The 26,810-nt window shown below is 42.9% G+C and overlaps 1 protein-coding gene across 1 annotated transcript in view; it reads right to left on the reverse strand.

Annotated features, from left to right (window-relative positions):
• Window positions 1-11,099: 11,099 nt before the first annotated feature.
• The window catches only part of TFDP2 (transcription factor Dp-2), a 54,595-nt gene continuing 38,884 nt past the window's right edge, over window positions 11,100-26,810 (reverse strand). The window contains 2 exon segments of the mRNA XM_030216183.1: window positions 11,100-11,968; window positions 13,624-13,729. Of these exon segments, the coding sequence (XP_030072043.1) occupies window positions 11,782-11,968; window positions 13,624-13,729 (293 nt within the window). The 3' untranslated portion in view covers window positions 11,100-11,781.

Here is a 26,810-nt window from a genome sequence, read left to right on the forward strand (position 1 = left end):
TTTGTAACAGGCAGTTGATGAATGATACGTGGATAGCTGCCCCAAGAAGTGAACACCACAAAGAGATGTGATGCACATTGCAATAATAATTTAAAAAATAAATGGTAAGCCCATAAACCTGAAAAGATAAAAAGATCTTATAACTCACCGTGGACACTTCTAAATGGGCAAAAACATGCATAAATGTGCTTTAATAGTAAGCCACTAATAATAATGCTGCACATGCTTTGTATGCTTAAAAAAAAGTGAAATTCGAGTATCTGAAAAAAAATGGGGCTTCTTAGTTTAAGCTTTTTTTGGTTTTGTTTTGCTCTTCTGCTCCCCCTCCCACACACACTCTTTTCTCTTTCATCTCCCTCCCTTCCCCCATTTCTCCCCTTTACCATACCATCTGGCTAGTTTCTTTTTCCCTCCCTGCTTTTTATTTGACCGTCTCCTTTGCATCCCTGGTCCCTTAAGGGCCTTTTTACTAAGCCACGGTAGGGTTACCGTGCAGGTAGCATGTGCCAAATTGAGCCTGCTACCGGGGTAGTGCGGGTGCCCAGCAGTAGTTCTGAAGTTGGTGCACACAGTTTCCTGCGTTAGAAAATAATTTTGTATTTTCTACCGCAGGGGGCATCCCAGCGGTAATCAGCAGTACAGCCACGTTGCTGCGCGCTTCCTGATTACCAAATGAGTAGCAAGTGAGTCTTCTAAATAGGTGCCAGTAAGGGCTCAGGAAGTAAATAGCTGCGCGCTAATTTTAATATTAGCGTACAGCCATTTTAAAAAAGGCTTTTTTCCCGCCGCGGTAAAAAATGGCCCAGCGTGCTCCAATTTCACATGCCAAAACTAGTGCAGGCCACTTTTTACCACAGCGTAGTAAAAGGGCCCCATCGTTTCCTATTTCTTTATTTGTCCCCTTTTTCTTCCTTCTTTTCCTGACCCTACCCCCTTCTTTCTTCTGTTTGTTCACTTTTGTCATGAGAAAATATCAGCATTTATTTTAATTGATTCATTTTTATTTGTTTTCTTGGCGATTATTATCATCTTCATTTTTTGAAGTTTTACATTTGATGTATCATCAACAATAATAAACTATTATTTTAGACTTTTTCAGGGTTTTGATTAGTTTTTATGTTGATTAAAAAAAAAAAAGTTATCACCTATCACCTATAGGTAAGTCTGCCAGCTGGATCCAGATTCGCAGACAGGGTTGATCCAGCCCTGTACCCCAGAGCACGCTGAGATTTGTAGCCTTGCTTTTCTTTGTGAATGCAATGGGGAAATCAGAACTACAAGTCCCTACATGCAACAGGGTAAAACCAGGACTGGGTCAACCCTGTCCTGCGAATCTGGATCCAGTTGGCAGCCTTACCTTTTAGGCTTGAAACTGGGTTCAGTGTCTTTTAGTGTATCTGGAGATTGACTTGGTTGCCATGACAACCATTTGCATACATGGTTTTATTAATATTACACATTGTTAAGGATTTTAGGTTCCTTGTTTACAAATAAGATCATTTTCAATTACCATTTTTAAAAATCACAACCCCCCTCCCCTTGAGCATGTTTGGAGAGTGACATGGGTGCTATAGCAACCTGATTTTTACATGTAGTTTGATCATAATTCTCAATTTTTAAATGCTTTTAACACCTAGTTCAAGCATGAGACATTTTGTTTTGCAAATAATTATTAAAAGCTCTTTTAAAATCAAAAAGTATACCCCTCTCTTTTTGATATGCGGGAATTTCACCGTATTTAGGTGCCCTTTTACTATAGCTTAGTGTGCACTAACGGACATTAGCCTACGCTAAATACCTTGTGGCCCATAGGTATAAAGGGTACACTGCATTTAGCATGTGCTAATTCTGTAAGCATCCACCAAGCTTTAAAGGCTGGGTCACAACCGCCTCTGGGTGAGTATCCTGCTCTCAAATTATCCCCAGTGATTTCTAGGTTACTGGGGCCACACTCCCAGTGGTTCCACAGTTCCCAGAAAGCACTCACAGACTCAACACACAAACCACCAACAAGCAGAGCGAACAAACTGTTTATTCTCTTTAAAATATTGAACAGTGGAACAAAATAGTGCAAGTAGCAAACAATAACAGGTAACTGAAATATGGATCAATTATGACGCTAACTAAACATTTGCATACTGTCTAAACAGTACTTGGGAAGATCAGGACATATAATTCACCAAGCCTCAGCAAAGAGATCTGTCTCTCTTTTCTCCCGTGCTAAGACTGAAGCAAAGCCAGTACTATTGGGTAATTTTTCAAACTCCAGGCCAATCAGAGTCAGTCACCAAGTTTTAAAAGTATACTGCTGCTGCTTGCTTCCTGCTTGAGTTAAAGAAAAAAAGAACTTTCCGTTCCCTATAACAGCTTTACAGCAAAGAAACACCACCTGCTGGCCAAATAGGATAAATACACTTCAGGACATAATTAAAACAGGAAAATATCTAAATACCTAAAGCACACTATTTCTTCACACACACATCTTGCAGATGGCAGATAAAGAACCACTCTGCCCAACAAGATAAACTCATAGCATAAGGTATCATGTGATACTACATATATATACTTGATCTTAATTTGTTCTTAACATTTTCAGGGCACAGACCACAGAAGTCTGCCCAGCACTGGCCCCACTCTTCAACCCCTGAAGTGAAAATGGAAGTCCCTGCCCATCCAAATCTGTCCAGCCACGATCAGGGCACAGACTGCAGAAATAAGAGCCTTATCCATAACAGCAAAACTATCAAAATACCATACTGTTACAGTTCCCAGTGTATTGATTATTATTTTTTTAGGCTAATAATTTGGGGGGGGGGGGGGGGTTAACTTATAGGCTCTAACCTTTTTTCAGGCTCTTGGTTAGTGAGTTTGGAGACTGAATAGGTTGCTATGGCAACTGTGCTTGTACATGTGATTTTATGATTATCACATATTGCAAAGGCTTTTAAGTTCTTCGTAAGATTACTTTTGACTTCTTTTTAAATCACAAGTGTGCCCCTCCCCTCCAGTGTTGAGTGGGTCTGGAAACTGGTACAATTGCTATAGCAACCAGATTTTTACATGCAGTTTCATTACAATTCACTTTTTTTATAAAATGCTTTTAATAATCTGGTTTAAGTATGACATGTTTTTTTGGTTTGCAAACAAAAAAAAATTTTGTTTCAATAACTCTCTTTTGAACCAACAAGCCTCTTTCTTTGGGAGCCAGGAATGTCACTTTTTATCTTTTTATACAGCATGCAGCATTTTTATTAGTGGCTTGTTGTTGAAGCACACTTACGCACATTTTTGACCCATTTAGAAGTGTCCATGTTGTAAGAACTTTTTTTGTAATATTATTTTATGTTTATACACACACATCTTTCTTTCTTGCAATATGCATCATAGCTCTTTGTGTTGTTCACATCTCAGTGTAGCAATATTGCTCTTCAACTGGGCAGGTTTTACAAACTATGGACCCTGTTTACTAACGTGTGCTAGCGCTTTTAGCGCAAGCTAAAATTAGACATCCACATATTCCTATGGGTGTCTCTAGCTTTAGTGTGTGCTGAAAATGATAGTGCGCCTATAGCGTGACTTAGTAAACAGGGCCCTTTATATGCAATAAGCTGTAGCCCATTGCTAATGGGTACCTTTAAAGAAGCTGGCACACTATCGAAACTGCTGTCTCCCCTCTTCCCCTCCTGTGATGACCACACCAGGGCCAGAAACCCCCTTCTCAAGCTCCTCTGCAATCCAGAAACCACCCGAATCCCTCACATCCTTCCTGAAACCCTCTTATCCCTGAGACCCCCCCCCCCCCCCCCACACACACACACCTGGGACCTACCTTTTAAATTCCTGGTGTCTAGTGAGGTCCAGGCAGGAGGGATCCACTTCATTCCTGCCCCTTGCCAGTGCCAGGTTTAAAATAGCGCCAGCAACTCCTAGCAGTAGTTCTGTAGTACCGTTGCTAGGGGTCAAACTGCCATACAAGAGCAAAGGGCTTTAGAGGGTTTCTTTGGGATGGGGGAGATTTGGAATTGGGAGGACTCAGGAGTGTCTGGCCCTGACATGGCCATTGAGGAGGGTAGAGACAGACAGACAGACAGTAGGGGGTAGCTGTTTTGATCATGTGCTGACCCCTTTAAAGGAACCTGGGAGTACTGGACTGCGACTTTGTGGCCCAATATTTCCCAGACGTTACTGTTCTGTGATCTTGCCAGGAACGTCTGACCTGAATTGGCCACTGTTGGAAACAGCATATTGGACTTGATGGACCTTCGGTCTGTCCCAGTATAGCAACACTTAAGAATATTAAGAAATTTTCCAGCTGTAACATGGCCTGCAATGTTCACAGCAAGCCACATTACAGAATTTACATAGTAATGAGGTATTTTGCAAGCATTGGCATTCTTTGTATCTCATTACTATATAACTCGTGGTAACATTAAATATTCTGCTTTATGCCACAAAAAGTTTTGTGTTAGTATCCTTTAAGACACATTAAGAGGCAAATAATGCACATTATAGCTATAACACAGCTTGATAACTACCCCTCCCTAAACTGTTGTTCTGTTTCTTCAATAAGGCACTTATGCTTCTTAGGGTATCAGTGTCTCTGTGTTTATATCATGGCTAAAAGGCATAATATTGGCCTTTTCATAATGGGAGTCTTAGTACTTCTGTTTCTGCATAATCTTTTCTTGAAATGTCTTTACAATAGTTTTTTCATGTGTTGAATTCACACATATGGCTGTTAATTTTCATATTTTTCCTATAGACCACTCCACTTTGAATATTTTCCACTGTTTGATTCATAAGGACCCTTTTACTAAGCTGTGTTAAAAAGTGGCCAGTGCTCTCCCTAGCACGGTAGTAAAATGGACCTATTTTCCATATTAATGGCTACACACTAATTTCCTCATGTACTAAATGGTTATTGCGTGGCAATGTAGCTGCGCTAAACAATTAGAGCAGTATGCATCTACTCTCTGCCACCAGACACCCCCAGTGCCAAAAAATAAAATTATTTTGTAGCACAAGGAAAGTGTGCGCTGATCCCAAAACTACCGCGGGATGCCTCTGCACGCCCCACAGGAGTGGTTTTTAACCTGTGGTAAGCACACAGTGCCCACTGCAGCTTAGTAAAAGGGCTCCATAATCTGGTAAACACATTTTTTTTGTATGTTCTGTTTTAACTGTGAGATTTTTTTCATTTTTATTCTTATGTTTGTTTAGCCTTAGGGTTTTATCCTTTGTTCAAGGTATTTATTGGCATCACAGATATTTATCATTTTTAAATTCAATAATTTTTATTGATGACATAGGCCAATAAACAAGTCAAATAAAACATATGCATACAGTCCAAAATCCACCATCATCAATGTTTAAACAACTTTCCCCTCTTCCCCCTGTTCCTAAGTACAACAATTACCCTTCCATATGTTACACAACTTTAACATTCAGGAGAACCATGCAGCAAGAAGCTGTATTAAACAAAGAAGCCTATCCTCCCAAGCTCCATAAAAGAACTAACCCTACCCTCTCCTCCCCCCAACCTTCCCCCCTCACATCGCCAGCCACTTAAACTCCAAGCCATCGCCCCCCCCCCCCTTCTAGGAACTAGGAATACCCCACTTTCTTACTGAGCTTAGTGGGATCATCCGGTGAGAAGCAAGCTGCGCCCTCGTGGGTGTAAGATCTGGAGATATGGGCCCCAGATGGCAAGGAATCGCTTCCTCCTCTTTGGCTAGAACCGGGACTCCCTTGCCTCCCAGGTTGCTAAAAGATGTATCTGGTTCCTCCAATGCCAGTAAGCCGGGAAGTCTGATGACGACCAGTATTGCGGAATACATTTGCGGGCCACCAGACACACCTTGCGGAGGAACAATGCTTCATATTTGTTCCTACTCCTAAACGCATCTGATACGTCCAATAGCATCTGTTCCACTGTCCCCAGGATCCAGACCCCCAGCTCTAGGTCTAAAAACTGTCAGATACGACACCAGAAAACTTTTATAGGTGGGCAGCTCCAAAACATATGGAAAAAGGAGCGTCGACTCCCCCCACACTTTAAACAAGACGGTTCAGAAAGTCCTCCCATGTGAAATAGCTGTAAATGATTCTAGCGGCCGAAACACAACGATTGATTAGAAGCATTCATCTCTCCAGTCTTTGGTATCTGTGGTCAAACATCCCACTTTTTCTCTTCACATCTAATGATTCTATAAGCGCATTCCTAAGGCGAGCATCTGTAACCAGTGAGGGTATGTGGGCGACTGAAGTTGTTATTTCCCAACATGCTAAGGAGGTCCCCACCTCTTGTTCCCATTTACCTTTCAAAACCTTACAATGCCTGTGGGGTTTCCACTTAATTGAAGCTTTATGAAGTAATGATATTGAGATCTCCCCTTCCCATAAAGATTGTTCCCCATTCACCCACTCAGTGAAACCCGGGTTAACATGGAGATGTAATGAGCAACCTGCTTGAACACAAACCTATTTCCCCTGAGTCCTACCTGAGTTACCTGATTTGGAGTGGAGGACTGGCCTAGTGGTTAGGGTGGTGGACTTTGGTCCTGGGGAACTGAGGAACTGAGTTTGATTCCCACTTCAGGCACAGGCAGCTCCTTGTGACTCTAGGCAAGTCACTTAACCCTCCATTGCCCCAGATACAAATAAGTACCTGTATACAATATGTAAGCCGCATTGAGCCTGCCATGAGTGGGAAAGCGCGGGGTACAAATGTAATAAAAATAAATGTAATAGTTCCTCAGCTGAAATGGGCATCCCCTTCTCTGTCAGCAGGTGTTCTAGACGGGTGATACCCTGGGCAGCCCAGTTTGCAAAACTTTTACTAGTAATCCCTGGCTGAAAAGCACAATTACCCTGCAAGGTAAGTTGATCCGTGGCACGGGGGTCCCCTCCTAAGTGCCGTACAAGCACTCTCCACACAGCCCTCAACGGGGTCAACAGCACGCTCCTTAGGGAGCTGAGCTTGACTGTGATGTAGTAGCGATAACAACTGATAAGGGGCATAATATGCAATCTCAAAATCTACTGGGGTATAGATCTGATGTTGAAGGCACCAATCCCACAATTGACAAGCCTGATTGTATAATTCCATCTTGGGCAAACTCAAACCTCCCTGTCCCCAGCTCCCAATCAAATGCGAAAACCGAACCTTGGACTTCTTGCCCGCCCAACAAAACCGGGAAACTAGCCTATAGAAGGCCTTAAGATCTCTCTGAAGCAACCAAAGAGGAAGTGATTGCAAAAAATACAGCCATTTGGGGAACACTACCATTTTCACTAAATTCACTCTCCCTAGCAAGGACAAAGGGAGATCCCTCCAACCCTCTAGCAACTTGCGAGTATCTTCCAGTAGTAGTGAAACATTTAGTCTGTACAACTGCATCACGTCCATGGGCAATAAAATATTCAGGTAGCGAAAAGACTTCATTGCCCTGCACAGGGGAAACTCCGCACCCCAATTCTCCAGCACTTGATCTGAGGATGTCAATGCTTCTGATTTTCCCAGGTTTAAACCTAAGCCAGCGCAATCCCTGTATTCTGTAAAGATCTCCAAAAGAGCTTGCAACGACTCTCGCGGTTGCGCCAGGTGTACTAAGATATCATCCGCGAAGGCAGCAACCTTAAAAGTCAAAGCACCTATTGGGATTCCACCAACTGACGGGGCATCCATTATATCTCTCAACAAAGGTCAAGCATCAGGACAAAAAGGAGGGGAGACAGGGGGCAACCCTAACGGGTACCTCGAAGAATCTGAAAATCTCCCGACTCCACCCCATTAACCGATACTCGCGCTCTAGGGGTAGACATTTATCATTTTTAAAGTGCTCTTTATTTAATTGTATTTTGGTTATTTATTGTAACCATTGGAAGCTTTTTATATTCTTTATGTATTCATTGTTCATTTATTTCCTGGCCCCACTGATTGTAAATTATAGACCGGTGAGTCTGACGTCGGTGCCGGGGAAAATGGTAGAGGCTATTATTAAAAACAAAATTACAGAGCACATCCAAGGACATGGATTACTGAGACCGAGTCAGCACGGCTTTTGTGTGGGAAAATCTTGCCTGACCAATTTGCTTCAATTCTTTGAAGGAGTAAACAAACATGTGGACAAAGGGGAGCCGGTTGATATTGTATATCTGGATTTTCAAAAGGCGTTTGACAAGGTACCTCATGAAAGGCTACAGATGAAATTGGAGGGTCATGGGATAGGAGGAAATGTCCTATTGTGGATTAAAAACTGGTTGAAGGATAGGAAACAGAGAGTGGGGTTAAATGGGCAGTATTCACAATGGAAAAGGGTAGTTAGTGGGGTTCCTCAGGGGTCTGTGCTAGGACCGCTACTTTTTAATATATTTATAAATGATTTAGAGATGGGAGTAACTAGAGAGGTAATTAAATTTGCTGATGACACAAAGTTATTCAAAGTCGTTAACTCGCGACAGGATTGTGAAAAATTACAGAAGGACCTCACGAGACTGGGAGACTAGGCGGCTAGATGGCAGATGACGTTTAATGTGAGCAAGTGCAAGGTGATGCATGTGGGAAAAAAGAACCCGAATTATAGCTACGTCATGCAAGGTTCCACGTTAGGAGTTATGGACCAAGAAAGGGATCTGGGTGTCGTCGTCGATAATACACTGAAACTTTCTGCTCAGTGTGCTGCTGCGGCTCAGAAAGCGAATAGAATGTTGGGTATTATTAGGAAAGGTATGGAAAACAGGTGTGAGGATGTTATAATGCCGTTATATCGCTCCATGGTGCGACCGCACCTTGAGTATTGTGTTCAATTCTGGTCGCCGCATCTCAAGAAAGATATAGTGGAATTGGAAAAGGTGCAGCGAAGGGCGACTAAAATGATAGCGGGGATGGGACGACTTCCCTATGAAGAAAGACTAAGGAGGCTAGGGCTTTTCAGCTTGGAGAAGAGACGGCTGAGGGGAGACATGATAGAGGTATATAAAATAATGAGTAGAGTGGAACAGGTGGATGTGAAGCGTCTGTTCACGCTTTCCAAAAATACTAGGACTAGGGGGCATGCGATGAAACTACAGTGTAGTAAATTTAAAACAAATCGGAGAAAATTTTTCTTCACCCAACGCATAATTAAACTCTGGAATTCGTTACCGGAGAACGTGGTGAAGGCGGTTAGCTTGGCAGAGTTTAAAAGGGGGTTAGACAGTTTCCTAAAGGACAAGTCCATAAACCGCTACTTAATGGACTTGGGAAAAATCCACAATTCCAGGAATAACATGTATAGAATGTTTTTACGTTTGGGAAGCTTGCCAGGTGTCCTTGGCCTGGATTGGTCGCTGTCATGGACAGGATGCTGGGCTCGATGGACCCTTGGTCTTTTCCCAGTGTGGCATTACTTAGGTAGTATATCAAATTATAAAATATATAAAATAAAATAAAAACAATTTTGTGCTATTATTTGATTATTTTTACATATGATATATCTTTGTTTCTGTAGGTTTTAGATCCCCGATGCTGGGGACAGTGCAGAAACAATTCTGTGTCAGGTCCATTTCAACTACAGTTCATGTTTGTCATGACCTATTCTGATCTGGCTTTGTGCTGTTTTTTTTTGTGGTGTGTTCCCTCTCCTGTCTTGTCAGTTCTGCACACTGCCACATAGGAGACTTGAGATTCAAAACTCAGTCCAGCTGGAGCTGGGGATGCTATGGAAGTTGCCCCTATGGAGAAATATCAGCCATCTCACTAGAATAAATACAGGGCCCTGTTTAATAAGCCGCGCTAGCATTTCTAGCACGCACTAAACACTAGAGTCACCAATATGTTCCTATGGACGACTTAGCATTAGCGCGTCTTATTAGCGCACGCTAAAAACGCTAATGTGCACTTAGCACTGCTTAGTAAACAGGGCCCAAAATGTCCAGGTACATACATCAAAGGTTTCAGATGGAGCCATGGTTTGAGGCCTTTGGATGGCTGGGCTAAGTAGCAAGGCAGGGGGAGTTTAAAACCTGGGTAGTTTTTCCTAATTGCACCCTTCTCCTCCATCGCTAACTCCAGACTCCGCTCCTTCTATCTCGCCGCACCTTATGCCTGAAATAGGCTTCCTAAGCCATTACGTCTAGCTCCATCCCTCGCAGCCTTCAAATCCAGGCTAAAGGCCTACCTGTTTGATGCTGCTTTCGACTCCTGACTTGTAACTTTTATCTTATCCTTATGTGTCCTTCTGTCTGTCCTTCCCTTATCCTTTTTGGTCCTGTCTGTTTGTCCTGATTTAGACTGTAAGCTCTTTTGAGCAGGGACTGTCTTTCTTCTTCATGTTCAATTGTAAAGCGCTGCGTACGACCGGTAGAGCTACAGAAGTGATTTATAGTAGTAGTAGTAGGTAGTGATAAATGAAAACTTATGGCATCACAGTCCCAATAAGGACCAGTTCAGATGGAGGAACTAGGGGGCAAACCATCCCCCCAAAATACAAAAATGGCAGTTCAAAAATAAGAAAGCTATTACATTTAAAAGTATTTCTTTCAGTTGCTATTTTTTGTATTTGAAATGGTACTCAGGGGGCAGAGATTCACTGTAACAGCATTTCAAGCCTTGGCAGACAAAATGTAAAGTGCAGCCGATTCAATAATGGTGAGATATTAATCTCATCCCAGACCTTAACTGCATTTGGGTTTCAGAATAAGATCAGACGATTACATGAAGCAGAGAAAAAAAAGAAAAAAACTAGAAGTAATTTATTTTATTTTGTATCATTATAAATCATATTGAATGTCTTGGTCTATCAAATATATTTAACACTTTGTGAGCAAAATTTATGCTCTCAGATAAAGATGTTACAAATGGAATTCCTGCTGGAAAAATGGCAAAGACGTAGGACGAGAATCTAAACAATGGAAATGTTTACCTTTCACCATTTTTCCTTCCAGCAGATGGGTTGCAAGGGGAAAAAAAATCAACCAATGTTTAAAATTTAAGTCTGCTGTTTTCTTCATTTTTGTGCGCTGTAAGTTACATGTTGCTATGCCCCAAAAGATACCTAGATACACCACGGTAGTGATTGAAGCTTTTCCTCTTCTTGGGGGGGGGGGGGGGGGGGGGGAGAGGGTTTAATGGACTGGTCAAACACCTTATTGTTATCTATAGCATATGTTCTGTTACAGTACAAAACATATTTGTGCAAGTCATGAGTATAATTTTGGATCATATAATTTAAATCTGAAGAATCATGATCAATGTAATTAATAAATGAATATGTAAATACAGAAAGAATGACTTTTCACACTTATGCATTAACCAGACTCTTAAGACATATTTTGCCCATTCTCTGGCTGTCTACATGCTTTTTGTAAGGTACACTAAAAATAACTTTCAGTAACACCCTTAACAGCTAATCCCTTTACACTTTCACACACAAAGCAGCTTAAGTATCTTTCTTCAGTGTCTTTCTGGGATAGATGCTATTTATGAGCAGTGCCTTGCTGAATGCGGAGCAGCTGAGATGGATTCTCACAGTCAGGTTTAGGAGTGACACAGGAAAACAAAGGTAGGCTTCGGATGATGGGAAATGAATTGGCATAATCTCCATTCACTTTGCTAGGAACTTGTGCGTGTTGTAGATGGAAGTGCTTTGTTTGCTCTATGCCAGCAGATTGTTCTGCAGTGCTGTATCTGGTGGTTCTTATTTTGAGTTTAGTTTTTAGTCTTTACTTGAACATCACAGTGCAAACAAGCAAGCCCATCAACTTAAGTCACTCTGAAAACTCACATGGGATTTCTGTTCTTTATTCTGGAGAAGAGGAATCCTCATCTTCGTCCTCATCATAGTCCTCTTCATTGAAAGAGCACGGGGTTTCGCCTCGTGACTCAGAGTAATGCGACGTGGTTGTGCTTGACTGGTGACTGCTGGGAGCGAGGAGCTGACCGTTTGCTAAGGCCACTTCAGTATCAAAATAGAACCCTGTGTTTGCACTGGAGAAAATTAAATCCATTGTCAGCGACTAAAACTTCACAGGTTTTTGATGTAAGAAAAAAAGACAATCCTCCCCTCTAAGAAAGTGATGTTGCCCACCTATAACAGGTATTTTCTATAGACAATATGCAGCCCTTCTCATGCACAGCTGCCTCCCCAGTTGCCAGTTTATTCTAAAGCTCAGGCAACTCTTGGGGGCAATTTCTCCAAATGGGTTATTTTTGCACATACTATTATTCAGCACTGAGAGGGACTGTGTGACATCAATCTATAATCATTTTCCCCCCCCACTGATAAGCAGGACTGAGTCAGGAACACGAGCAGGTGACTCCCAGGCTTAGGGCTGCAGCTGCTCAGTCTTAAATTGTCTTACGGCCAGATGCACAAAGCCTACCGGGCCAGTAACGCATTTTTTAGACTGGTTCCAGCCAGTTTAGTGAACACGTTATTCGGCGGGACATGCACAAAGGGACTCTGCAGGTTTTTTACTCTGTGGGGCAGCAAACAATGGGAATCCTATTTAAATGAGCTGTTAAGCATTCAAACGTGCATTCTGAGGGATGCACAGAAAGGCCTGCCTATCTTTTCCGAGAAAGGTCTAGAGCAGCTGGAAAAGCGGAGCCAGGACTGGTGCTGTCTCTCCTACTCCAGCTGTGCCTGTCCACAATGGTAAGCTGAAGCAGAGGTGGGGGGTGTAAGGGGATCGGGCTATAAAAAGCTGTCCAGAAGAGAGATATCATGTCTGCTCCAGACCCAGGGGTACAGGTTGTGCGTGCCGGTGAGGACATCGGGTAAAATTCGACAAGACTCTTGCCCCAGTACCAATGTGACCCTATGATCCACCGAACCAGCCAGCAATGGAAGGAGAGAGAAAGCCATGGGGGGGGGGGGGGGGGTGGCACGGGAGCATCCCCTAGCCTGTCCCCACTGCTGCCTTTCTTGTTGGTCTGCTCCTCTTCTTGCCCTTGCCGTTCCCCCACCTCCTGCCCTCTACCACGGCAACAGCATCATCTCCTCCCTCCTGTCACCCCAGCAGCAGCCCCCTAACCACAGAGCTGAAGGGGAGGACTGGAGAGGTGAGAGGGAGGGCTGCTGGCATGGGGATGTCAAACCTGGCCAAAGCAGAGGACAGGAAGATTTGCAGAGTACCTTTTGCAACAACAACAACAAAAAGCTACAAGCAGCTTTCATACACGCAGCTTGTATGCGTGTATGAAAGCCGTGTGTAGTTGCTCTCAGCAGGTACATAGCAGCCACGTTCAGCAAGTGGCTGCTGTACGCATGTGCCGGCACTTCCCCCTACTGAGCTGCTCACTGTTTTTTTTGCAAGCAGCTCATTTGCACACTATTTCCTTTGGGAATTGCTCGCTATTTTTCACCTTGGTTAACTTCTACCAAGGTGGAAATAGCAAGTAGTTCCCTCTGGAAATCTTTGTGCATCAGCCCCTTAGTCTTTGAAGCAAGCAACACATTTGAATGCATGAGTTGATAGCTCACAGGGACAGATTGGCCAGCATCATTTGACCAAAGGTGCTGTCCTGTGCTGAAGTCTGGTCCAAACAATAATGCATAATAATGAAAATATGAAAAGAAGATCATGAAGCAGACTTCCGGAGGGCTTCTGTGAACTTATTGTAATGTTCTTGTTACATACCTTGGCTGAGAAAGTAAAGCAGTACTTGTCACATTTAAAGTTGAACCTGGTTGAGCTGAATTGCAAAGCAGGCCTTGGTTCACCCAGGAGGACCCTGTTGACATATCTAATGAACGAAACACATAGCAAGTTTTCAACTTAGTTTTTTGCTCTCTGACAATTTCCAAATGATCCCAAACATTTCATAAGTTGTGAGCGACACCTACAATGTAGGTCTGTCCAACACTAAGTACATGGAACTCACATAGTACTGAACATTATTTTTACAAAGTCTTGTTTTATAAACTGTTAGCAATAAGCAATAGGTAGGTTGGGAAAAAGTCTTTAATATTACATACACATAGGACCTATTTACTAACTTAGGTGCTCAACATAGATTTTTACATACCATACATACTATTTCCCCCCCTTTTTTAGGGGAAAAATGTTAACTCGAATATAAGCCAAGGGCTTATCTTCAAGTATTCCTCTCCCATAGTAACCAGCATTTCTCTTCCTCTTCCCTGTCTCTCCTCCTACTTCCTCCCACAGTGACCGTCATTTCTCTCCCTCTCCTACCTCCCTCCCTCCTGCAGTGACTGATACTTCTGTCTTCCTTCCCCTGCAGCCCCCCCACCCTGAAGTGACCTGCATTTCTCTTACCGGCGGTAAGCCTGGACGTTGACCGCTGACACGGAAGTAACTCCAAGCAGGGCCAGTCTGGGACCTTTAATATATGCACATGCTTGAAGTTACTTCCTTGTCAGCAGTCAGAATCCAGGCTTACTGATAAAAGAAATGCCAATCACCATGCACCAGGGGGCTGGGAACAGATGTTCCAACTTGCCTATAAGCCAAGACCCCAATTTTTGGACTTTTTTTTTTTTTTTAGTCCAAAAATATCAGCTTATAGTTGAGTCTATATAGTACATTAAACAGTTACCCCTGGATTCTATATAGCACACCTAGCATTCCGTGCCGAAATCCAAATATATTCTATAACGCGTATACTTTATAGAATAAGCCTAAATTTCCATGCAGTTTATAGAATACGCTGAGCGCTCATCCTCATCACTAAATTTAGTTGTGGGCAGTTACACCAAAAATTATGTACAGACTGTGTGTATTCTATAATGTGAACAGATTTTAGAAATGCCCACGACCCGACCATTCCATGCCCATGGCCACACCCCCTTTTCAACTGTGCAACTTAGAATTTACGTGCATCACGTTACAGCATTGGAGCCGACTCTGTGGGTGCTGTGGGTGCTTGAGCACCCCCAATATTGAGAAAATTATTTGTATGTGTCCAGGGAGGGGTCATTTCCATTGGGCTTAGCACCCCCAATAATTTTGAAAAGTTGGCTCCTATGCGTTACAGAATATGCTTAGTTCTGTGCACAAAATTCTAATTAATGCCATTAGTGTCAATAATTGTTAAGTGGCAATTATCGGCACTGGTTGGCTTGTTAACTAATTAAGTTGAGCGCTCAAATCCAGAATATGACTGGATTTGTGCGTGCAACTTAAGTCGCGCTACATAGAATCTAGGGAATAATGTGCAGTCTTAAAGAGTGCGTGCTATTTATGCATAAGGCACACTCTTTCCTGATGCATATGCATGAATGATTGTGCATGCAGGAAACAGCACACACTAAGTACAGATAGCACACACTCTTTAAGGACAGCGCAAACTTGTCCCCAAATTCTAGAGTGCCCAGATTTCTGTGCCCAAATTTGTGCACATGCTTAATTGAGTAACAAGCCCTTAACTATCAATAATTGGGTGCTAACAACCAATTACTGAAGCTACTTGGCACACATTAAAATTTACCTGTGCATCTGGCTGCGTGCTATTCTATAAAGGCACGGCATATAACTCAAAAGGGGAAGTGGCCATGGATGTATCAGGAGCATTCCAAAAGGCTGCATGTATAGTTATAGAATACGGCCTCAGCACACCAAACTTGGGCACCAGAATTTACACCAGGTTTCAGCAGACGCAAGTCTGGCACCTAAAGTTAGGGCACGGGAATTAGTGCCACACGCCACCCCATAAACAGCACTCGTCCTTCATAAGAGTCACGCTTACTGTCGATTTTTCTGGCACCAACTCTTGAACGCCATTTAAAGAATTCCCCCCATATGAACATATTGCATGCTCTTGACAGTGAACAGCATTTATTTCAAACGAATGCCCATCCTTATGGGCCAACATGATTTTTCAGGGTTTTCAATGCACTGCAGCAATAACCTGAACACGTTTGGAATCATAAAAGTAAGTGTCTCTGCTTTTGCAAAATAACTGTGCCATTGTTACTCAGCTCTACATCATGAAAGAATTCAATTGGGCTGACAGGAGGGTTTGAATCCATCAGTCCATCAGGAAACCGACTGGAACATTCTGCCACCATACCCTGATTCTTTAAACCAATCTGTGCAATAATTGTATCCCTGAAATCTTGAATGTAGTAACTGCAATTCAGTGAATGAAAACCTAGCATTGTACAACAAATCCTGTCTACTAAAGGAATCTTACTTATACTGGGGAATATTGTTTCAACCCAGAGTTTGATCCGAAGGGTGGCCGCCATGGACGGTGTATCCCCATTGGAATGGGTTTGAGTATGGTTCCTCCTGATGAAGAACACTTCGAAATGCGAACTCGCATCAAGGAGCTAGAGGAACGTGAGTGGAGTTGAAAGTAACCGGAAGGGGTTTACTGTGGTTCCGCGTGGAAGCTCCCACCAAGCCAGGAAGTGGTATCAAGGAAGCTGGGTGTTCTGGTGCACAGAACCAACTTCAGAGACCCATTGGCCAGCGTGTGGGTGGTTTACTCGCAGCGGATTAAGAGTTTGGCTTGCGACTTTGTGATACATTCATAAGTCGATGATAAACGTGCTAAAAAAGATTAACGGGAGACCTTGTTGGTCCTTACTGGGGCACAATGGAGACAGTTCCTTATTTTCATTGTATTGATATGTTTACATGTGCATATATATAGTGGATATAATGTTGCAATGTAATAAGTATGAAGAACATAGGATTGAGGCTGTGTGGCTTGTGTGAGTGAGCTCCTAGGGTCCATAGAATTTTATGGGTTGTTGGGTGTATTTAAATAAAGAACATAATTATTAAGTTTTAAGCAACAGGGTACTGGTTTATTGCTACTAAAGGAAAGCAACTTAAATGAAGATGCATCTGCACTCTGAGGTAGCTCCATAACAAGTAAATTTGGTATTTTAAAAACAGACTTTGGAAACATTGAGAGAACAAATGGTGCCAGTACCTACAGTAGGACAGGCTTTCCCAATGTTCCAAAGTTCCTTTTGTCTGTTTTTATAACACCAAAATGTAATGGAACACATAAAAGAAACTTGTGGCTTGCTATATATTTCACTGGCTTCCTCTTCTCAGTCCAGAAAAACGCAAGTGCTATAAAATATAGTCAAAGTACTGCTGGTCTGAGCCCTGAACAAGTAGCTAGTTGTGCAGTGTGAATGAAAAGAAGTCAGCATAAGCCAAATGGGCAGTAGCAAAGGAGCCCAAGCTGAATGCTAACTAAGGGGAAGTTGCCAAGGGTTACTAAAGAAACAGCAAGTTTTCAAAAAATGGCTTTGTAAAGAGCACTGCAAAATCCAACATCCCTCCTCCCCCCACCCCTTTCAAAAACCATCTTCACTTGTGCAACACCATTCAGGCACAGAGGTATTGGTGAATACTGTAAGAATGAAGAAGAAATAATTCCAGGCAAAACTTAAGACAAAAGAAGAATGGGCGAAGAGGCAGCAGTTAAATGGGGAGACAGACAGATGATCAAAACCCCGCACTGTTCCAAACAGCGCTCCAAAAATAGCACTGGAACAGCACGGGGCGTTATTAGATCTATGATCAGAGATAATTGCATGCAAATTTAAGCACGCAATTATCTCTGATCATGGGGTAGAAGTGCGGGAGAATTGTGCCTGAGCATGCGCTCAGCACAATCCTCCCCCACTTGTTTGACAGGTCTGGGCTGTCACAAGCCCAAACCTGTCAAACACAGGGGCTGGAGGTCCATGGGACCACCAGGCCCCAACTGCCCCGAGCAACGGGGGCTGGAGGTTCGGCGGACCTCCAGTCCCCCCCCCCCAGGTTCAGGGAGGGTTGGATACATTGGGCAGGGCTGGACGCCGCCATTTTGCGACATCGCAGGAAGAGGGAGGCAGGCTACCCTCCCTCCTCCAACACACAAGGTAGGAGAGTCTGGACCACCAGGGACCCCTTGCTGGGGGACTAGGGGGGACTGGTGGCCACTAGGCCACCAGGAACCCTTTGCTGGGGGAGTTAGGGGGGGCTAGAGACCCACCGGATCTCCAGCCCTCCCTGAGCCTGGGGGGGACCGGAGGTCCACCAGACCTCCAGCCCCCTGTCGCTAGCAGGTTTGCTGTTGGGTGGAATGGGGGCCTGCCAGCATGCAAATGCATGCTGGACAGGGCTCACCATTCCTCCCCAATGATCTGCAAACCCTAACGCAAGCTCGGAGCTGGCGTAGGGTTTGCAGCGGCCAGTGACCCAATCTTTGGCGTGCTGGCCGCTGATCATTGGGGATGAATGGTGAGCATTTGCATGCTAGTTGCGTTCAGAGCGCTCGAGGGCTCTGATCATGGGATGTTAGCAAACGCTGGTGCTAGTATGGCGCTAACAGCCTCTAGCGCCGACGTTTGCTTCTGATCATCCCCCTGAGAATGTTTAATTTGTCACTCTACCAACTACAAAAAGCCTGAACTGGGCTCCACAGTTTGTCAAGCACCCAACACAATGTAGTAGATATTCTAACTGACAAGAAAACAGCATGGTATCCAACAAAGCTCTTCTTCCCTTCTGAAAGGTTTATAACAGGGGTGTAGCCAGACCTCGACAGGAGGGAGGGCCAGAGCTCAAGGTGGGGGGGCACATTTTGGCCCGCCTGCCGCTGCCCTCCCGCCGCCACTACTGCCCTCCCCGCCACTGCAAAGTTACCTTGGCTGGCGGGGGTCCCCAACCCCCACCAGCTAAATCATTTGTTCCGCACTGGTCTCACATTGCCTAGCGCCCTGTCCTGTTTTCAGTCGCTGTGCACGCTCGTTTTAATGAAACTAAGCATGCATCCTTGTGTTTTTGGGCACAAGGAAATACCTACTGTAACTGAATGGTAACTCATCTTGAGCTACCACTGAATATTTTCATGGCCTCCACAGCCCAGCTCATAAATATTCTAATAAGGTGGCCTCTTTCTGAGCGGGGAAGCCATAATATGGACATACTGAGGCAACACAGGATCTATTTGTAAGGCTGCCAACTCAATGTATTTCCAGGAAAGACTCATTCATTCCTAGTTTTCTCCCTCTGCCATTATGCACTTTTAATAGTGATTTTCTTAGGGAAATCAAAAAAGATACCAGAACTAAATGTTTTTGCAGACAGGAGGGTTAAAGCCAGGGCTACATTAAGAAAATCTGGATTCAGTTTCAAATCGCAGTTAGGTCTCAGAGGCACCAGTCCAACCATTCCATTTTCTTGATTATTCTCATCATGGCTACAGTCTCAAAGGGTTTCCAATTTTATTCCTGTGAACCAGAGCTGCAGGGTATTGAAGTCATGATTCAAAGGAAGAAAAAAAAAAAAAGAGTGAAAGTTAATGAAGGTGCTGTAGGACCTTTATGGATAAATTGTGCCATTTCCAGCTGCTTCTCAGTCAATTCTTCATTCAGGAGCACATGGGCAGACACCCTGTACAATCCTAAGCACATTCCCCAGCCTGTTTTCCACAGAGGAATAAAGTCATACCATCATTTTTTTTTCCAATGCCTCTAACAAACTCAAAAATGCTCCAATATGTGACGCCAGGTAGGAGCACAAAATTGGAGTTTGCAAGATCACAATCAACTGCAGCCTTTGGTGTATCTCCCCTATTGTGTAAACACAGCATATGTCTCGTAGCAATATATAAATGATTGTCATAGGAGCCGACTCTGTGGGTGCTTGAGCACCCCCAATATTAAGAAAATTCCTTGTATGTGTCCAGGGAGGGGTTATTTCCATTGGGTTTAGCGCCCCCAATAATTTTGAAAAGTTGGCTCCTATGATGATTGTAATAGCTGTAATCAAAACCACAAATCTGTAGTCATCACCATCAAAAATTTAAAAAAAATCTACAGATTTAGCACTTATTTCCCCCTTCCGTATCACTTGAGAACCAATAAGACCCTGATAGATAAAACTGTTTGTGTAGTATGTTACAAGCACAATTCCAGAAAAAGTCTGATTGGTGTTTTTAATGAAGAGGGGATCTGGATACTAACTATAAAATTAACCTTACTTATGATACACTATCATTTCCTGTATGTAATTTCTGTACTGTATGACAGCAATCAATGAGTCATACTGAAATGCTTTAAAAATAAACCATTGCATATCCAGGGAGAGAGGAATTCAGTCATTGTGCAATGGTGATACCTACTGACTCAATTTAGAATCCAGGATTACAGAGTAGAGAGTTACACGGGAACAGAAATTTCACCCGTCCCTGCCCATCCCCACTGGAATCTCCTCCATCCCCACCTGTCCGCTGTACTAAAGTAACCCAACTTAACAGTAGCCCATGTTGATAACTTCCCCTCTCAGTGCTTATGGGGATTTCAATGTTATCAACTATATCTATTAATTTTTGTAGTGCTATTATAATTGCTAAGCTAGCTTAGAAACACAAAGAAAGGATAGGTAGGCTGGCCTAGTGCTACACTTACCTGAATCCATCCCCGCGAGAACCCCGCAGAGGCCTGTGGACCTGGAAGGGATCCCTGCAGGATCCCCACACGAACCACGGATTTCCGCTAACCCCCATTCCCGTGCATCTCTCTATTACAGAGTTCTGTAAGGAGCTTTGACACATGACCCCCCAATGAAGGCTCATAATACTGGTTTATCAGACATGGCTCCAACCAAGCTGAAGTCCCAAAGAGAGCAGGAGAAGCTAGGTCAAAGGAAAAAAAACAACCAAATCAAACTCTGATGGCTACCATACTCTTACCCATGCTAAGCTTTATAGTTTTTCAACCTCTGTGCTTTCATATAAGCATTAAAAAGATCCATAAAGGAGTCAGAAGTATTGATGCAACAGTCTCATGCTGGATGTTCATGTCATGTGCAGCCCAAGATGCTTGATTCTACACAAGTAACTGCACCTTCAATCCACTCCCGATCTTCCATCTGTACAAGCAGAGCAGCAGCAAAACATGGAGCCTAAACAAACGGCCAGATTTTGGACTTGGATTGTAATCCTTTTTGGTAGGCAAAGTCCATGCACTTGGAAGGGTAAAACTACCAAAGAAGTTCTGATCAGTTTGGATGTTAACTACATTAAGACTGGAAAATTTGTTAGACTTAAGTTCTGTGCAAAGTTAAGGTGAACATCTTTGGTATCTGTAGTGGACAACGGGCTTTCAAGAGCAAGTCAGCTTCTCACTGTACAGGTAAAAGCTTGCCAGTAGAAGTGAAAATTGGCAGTGCCTTACAGAGCAAGCATAACTTTCTACTCAAACAACAATATGCATTCAACTGTTTAGCTGTCAGAGTATACCAACACCCACCATACAAAGATGCAGCTTTACAAAAATCACATTAAACTCCCACACATTTATGACAACTAGCAGCTAAGGAAGAACAATGGAGCGGAGGAACAGTCTAGAGATTAGAACACCAAAATTAGGTGGTGGCAAACAGGCCAATTGCCTTGGGCCCACTGTGCCTGCCTCAACCTGATGGAGGCATGACCTGCAGGCAGGCAGGCTTTGGAGGCCCCATTCCCAGTTTCTGCCTTTGGCCCTGAAGTTTAACACCAGTTCTGGACCCAGGGAAGTCAGGGCTGAAATCCTGCTTCTCCCATTGATGTTCTCTGTGACCTTGAGCAAGTCACTTCACCTTCCATTGCCTCAGGTACAAAATCAGTGCCTCAATTACTATGCTGTGTTTACAAGTTAACATGTGTTCATGTGATTTAGTGCAAATTATTTAACACAAACCCCATTATTCTCACCTGGACCTATTTATTAAGTGCATAATTCACATTAACGCACATAGATTTTAGAAACGTCCACACCCCGCCCATGGCCACTCCCCCATTTCAACTATGTGACTTAGAATTTACTCGCATCACGTTATAGACTATGCTTAGTTCTGCACGAAAATTCTAATGCCAATTAGTGTCAATAATTGCTTGTTAAGTAGCAATTATTGGTGCTGATTGGCTTGTTAACTAATTAAATTGCATGTGCAAATCCAAAATACAACTGGATTTGCGCACACAACTTAAGCTGTGCTCTATAGAATTCTGGGGATAGTGGTGTGGTTGTCCCACATCACCCCATCCCTTCTTGTCCACCCTTTGTGGCACCAGTGTCTATCAACTGAAAGTGCTGCAGAAGTGCTTTGTGGCACACAGAAAAACAGCCTGAGCTCGATATTTAAAGTATGTAAGTGTCTACTTTTCAGAATTATGTTCATAAAAAATTTACTAATGCATAAATTTTTGAGTGCATAAATTTTTACTCAGAATTTCACTAACCTCTTAAAATTAGGAGCATAAAACGTGGGTGGTAACAGGCAGATTCAGGGAGGGGAAAATAAGTTAGGAGATTAGTACTGGTCTAAATTTACAAGTATAACTTTTAAGCTCCTAAAATAAGAAGAATTTTCAGCTAAAAAGTTATGCTCTAAAGTTTGGCTTAAAATAGGGCAAACCTTTGGGTTGGCCAGCTGAGGAGCATAAATTTAGGAGCTCAGCATTGTCTGAAAATTGGGCCCCTTTTATTTTACCTTCTAAACAAGGCCCTACAAGCAATAAATCCAGGCTCTGGCCATTTCTTCCTATTGCAGGCAACAAACTAACATTTCCCACAGAATGACTTATGGTATTATATGCTCAACAAAACCTCTCTAGATGAAAGTAAAATTATTATTATTATTTTTTTAAATATCCCTCCTCCCCAAACATGCTCATTTAAGTCACTGGGCCAGGGGCTATGCAGCCTGGATTCCTTCAAAAAGCTGTATCCAAGGGCTCTTGCTCTGACCATCCATCATTCTCATGCAATGACCACAACTCGCTCCCCCATTCTCCCATGGGCTGTGAATACTCCGAGCCTGAAGTCCACCCATGGGGTGCAAGTCCAACTCAGAAATCACACCTTAGCCTACCACCTAAGTCATGCAGGCTCAAAAAACATGATCCTGTAATAGCTGGAATTCTCTTACATATAAGTACGTAAGTATTGCCACACTGGGACAGACCGAAGGTCCATCAAGCCCAGCATCCTGTTTCCAACAGTGGCCAATCCAGGTCACAAATATCTGGTAAGATCCCAAAAAAGTTCAATACATTTTATGCTGCTTATCCCAGAAATAAGCAGTGGATTTTCCCCAAGTCCATTTTAATAATGGTCTATGGATTAAACCCTGCTAAGCTAACCGCCTTTACCACATTCTCTGGCAACGAATTCCAGAGTTTAATTACATGTTGAGTGAAGAGAACTTTTCTCTGATTCGTTTTAAATTTACTGCTTTGTAGCTTCACCGTATGCCCCCTAGTCCTAGTATTTTTGGAAAGATTAAACAAACGACTCACGTCTACCCGTTCTACTCCACTCATTATTTTATAGACCTCTATCATATCTCCCCTCAGCCGCCTTTTCTCCAAGCTGAACAGCCCTAGCCGCTTTAGCCTTTCCTCATATGGAAGTCGTCCCATCCCCTTTATCATTTTCGTTGCCCTTCTCTGTACCTTTTCTAATTCCCCTATATCTTTTCTGAGATGCGGTGACCAGAATTGAACACAATATTTGAGGTGCGGTTGCACCATGGAGCGATACAAAGGCATTATAACATCCTAATTTTTGTTTTCCATTCCTTTCCTAATAATACACAACATTCTATTTGCTTTCTTAGGCGCCGCAGCACACTGACATGCTTCTGTAAAGGCATGTTCTAATACAACCACTAACAGGAATGAATGCATGCTGTGTGAAAAGAATCTGACAGCAGCCATTAAGGAGTTAAGTAGTGTTACAACATGCAGGAACTGATTGCACCACACCGCATCCAAAGGAACAAAGACACCTTTGTGAAACTATTTGATCTCAAAACCAAATACATCTGCACCGAGGAAGGATGTTCTTTCAGTGGGGTATCAATTATGAGTCATAGTTCTTCCACTCATTTGACAAGGCAGGACTTACAGTAAAACCCCTCCCACAGTGCTGTTATATACGGTGTCATTAAAGGATTTTAATACACCGCTTTGACAATTTTTAAACTTATTCAAAAGCAGTAGAGTTAGTACACCTTATGGGGCATGATGCAGACACATCTTAACTCACAGATTTTGGGCACCTAATTTTTTAGCATCCTTTACAGAATTGCCCCCTAGAGTATTCTATTCTATCTGTTTTTTTTTTTTTTGTAATTTTTATTTATTAAATTTTACATTTATATCAATATAACATAAATGTAGGAAATACAGAAAAAATTATTACAAAGCAAGGAAATTACCTGCAAGTTTAAATCAAAAATATTTCTAATTTTTACTTTGTCCACAACATAATGAATCAAGAGCTAGGAAATTCTAACATTAAAGTATTTAAATAAGGGGAAACAGAAAGAAAAGAGAGAAAAAAAAAAAACCCAAAAAAGGAAGAAAAGGAGAAAAAAAAATCTCTCTTCCCCCTTTTCTCCCCCTCTTCCCTCTCTTCCCCCTTCCTCCCCTTCCTATTTTAACTGAGCGGACGGGAATTACAAACAACCACAGCCGATTCTAACAGCATTATCTTAATTACGGGTACTATTCCTGGGGTTTAACATTCTTTTCCTTTGCTTCAATGAAATCTAATAATCTCTTAGGGTTAAAAAAAAGGTAGTTCACCAAATTCAAGGTAATACAACATTTACATGGAAATTTCAAAATGAAAGTTCCACCTAATTTTAAAACCCGTGGTTTATACATCAAAAATTCCTTTCTTTTCTTCTGAGTGGCTCGCGCCAGATCAGGGAAAATTTGTATTCTTTGACCCATGAATAAATCCTTCATATGCCTGAAATATAACCGCAAGATGTTATTGCGGTCGAGTTCAAGTGCGAATGTCACCAGCAATGTAGTGCGTTCGGTAATTAGATCAAGAGAAGACTCCAGGAATTCTGTAAGATTCAGTTCCATGGTAGGAGACACCTGAGTTTTATCTTTAGGTAATGAAAATGTCCCAGTAATATATTGGGTTCTCATTATAGGGGGATAACCCTCTTCTGAGAGTCCCAGTATATCTTTGAAATATTTTTTCAGCATATCCAATGCATTAATTAAAGGAGATTTGGGGAAATTTAAAAATCTCAAGTTACTCCTCCGTCCATTATTCTCAAGGTATTCCAGTTTTCGATCCTGGATTTCTCGTTCCTTAATTAAAGCCTCTGTTAAATTTTGTAATTTCTCAATCTGTCCTTCAATTTTTTGAGTCTTAACATTCTGCTCTTGAACTTGTTCAGCCATTAATTGATTAGATTTCTTTATATCGGTGGTTTCATTTTTTAAGGAAGAATTCAGCAAAAGTAGATTGCTATTCACTCCCTGGATAGCATCCCACAATATATTCATTGTAACCACTGCAGGTCTTTTCAAAACTCCGGTACTCACGGCCTCGATCTTCCGGGCAGTTGTAGCAGTTCCTTGAAGAGAGTCCTGCATTGCTGTTCCTCTGTCCGGGGTAGATGTGCTCGTGGGTCCTCCCTCAGCAACCTCTATAGAACCAGGATTCTCCAATGGTTCCAGTCGTTGTGACCCCAGGAGCAACAAATCGCTTCCAGGTCGCGGAGGTGCAGTGTGGGAGGGAGGGCTGAGCGTTACTCCCTCAATGCTGCACTCGGCTCTCAACTGGGCCGAGTTCATCGAAGTGGGTGTCCGAGTTCCAGGGACCCCAACCCCAAAAGTGTCCAGAGTCGTCTGACGAGTGGTGGAAATAGTCTGCGGGACCACGGAGGTAGGAACCGCCACCTTTCCTTTTCTCTTCCCCATCGATAGGTTAGAGAAAATTCCGCTACAGCAGCGCGTCTGTGGAAAACCTCAGGAGCAGGCTGACCCGACATCCGTTCACGACGCCATCTTGATTCAGTTTTCCTATCTGGTTCTTATATACTAGCCAGCAAGGAAGGACTCACCATGCGAGGGAAGAATTACAGAAAGCCTAGAATCACAGTGCGAGCATGGGTTAACCTTCATATAGGTGGGTCTTGAGCAGCTTCCTAAAGAGTGTATACGAAGGATGCGTTTTCAGAAGCAGAGGTTGTGCATTTCACTGGCGTGCCCCCTGGAAAAGGATTGATTTTTCGAGGAGAGATTTTAATCTTAACGTTTTTTATGGAAGGGTAACTCAATGCACACATGCTTACATGTACAACAACTTCACAGCAGGTATAAATGTGTACCTCAGCATTTGTGCACTACGGGAGTTAGTTCTACAAGCCTATCTTACAGAGGCACACAGAAGCCTACAGTGGGGGAAATAAGTATTTGATCCCTTGCTGATTTTGTAAGTTTGCCCACTGACAAAGACATGAGCAGCCCATAATTGAAGGGTAGGTTATTGGTAACAGTGAGAGATAGCACATCACAAATTAAATCCGGAAAATCACATTGTGGAAAGTATATGAATTTATTTGCATTCTGCAGAGGGAAATAAGTATTTGATCCCCCACCAACCAGTAAGAGATCTGGCCCCTACAGACCAGGTAGATGCTCCAAATCAACTCGTTACCTGCATGACAGATAGCTGTCGGCAATGGTCACCTGTATGAAAGACACCTGTCCACAGACTCAGTGAATCAGTCAGACTCTAACCTCTACAAAATGGCCAAGAGCAAGGAGCTGTCTAAGGATGTCAGGGACAAGATCATACACCTGCACAAGGCTGGAATGGGCTACAAAACCATTAGTAAGACGCTGGGCGAGAAGGAGACAACTGTTGGTGCCATAGTAAGAAAATGGAAGAAGTACAAAATGACTGTAAATCGACAAAGATCTGGGGCTCCACGCAAAATCTCACCTCGTGGGGTATCCTTGATCATGAGGAAGGTTAGAAATCAGCCTACAACTACAAGGGGGGAACTTGTCAATGATCTCAAGGCAGCTGGGACCACTGTCACCACGA

This window comes from Microcaecilia unicolor, chromosome 10, assembly GCF_901765095.1.
Source record: "Microcaecilia unicolor chromosome 10, aMicUni1.1, whole genome shotgun sequence".
In the NCBI taxonomy this organism is placed as follows: domain Eukaryota; kingdom Metazoa; phylum Chordata; class Amphibia; order Gymnophiona; family Siphonopidae; genus Microcaecilia; species Microcaecilia unicolor.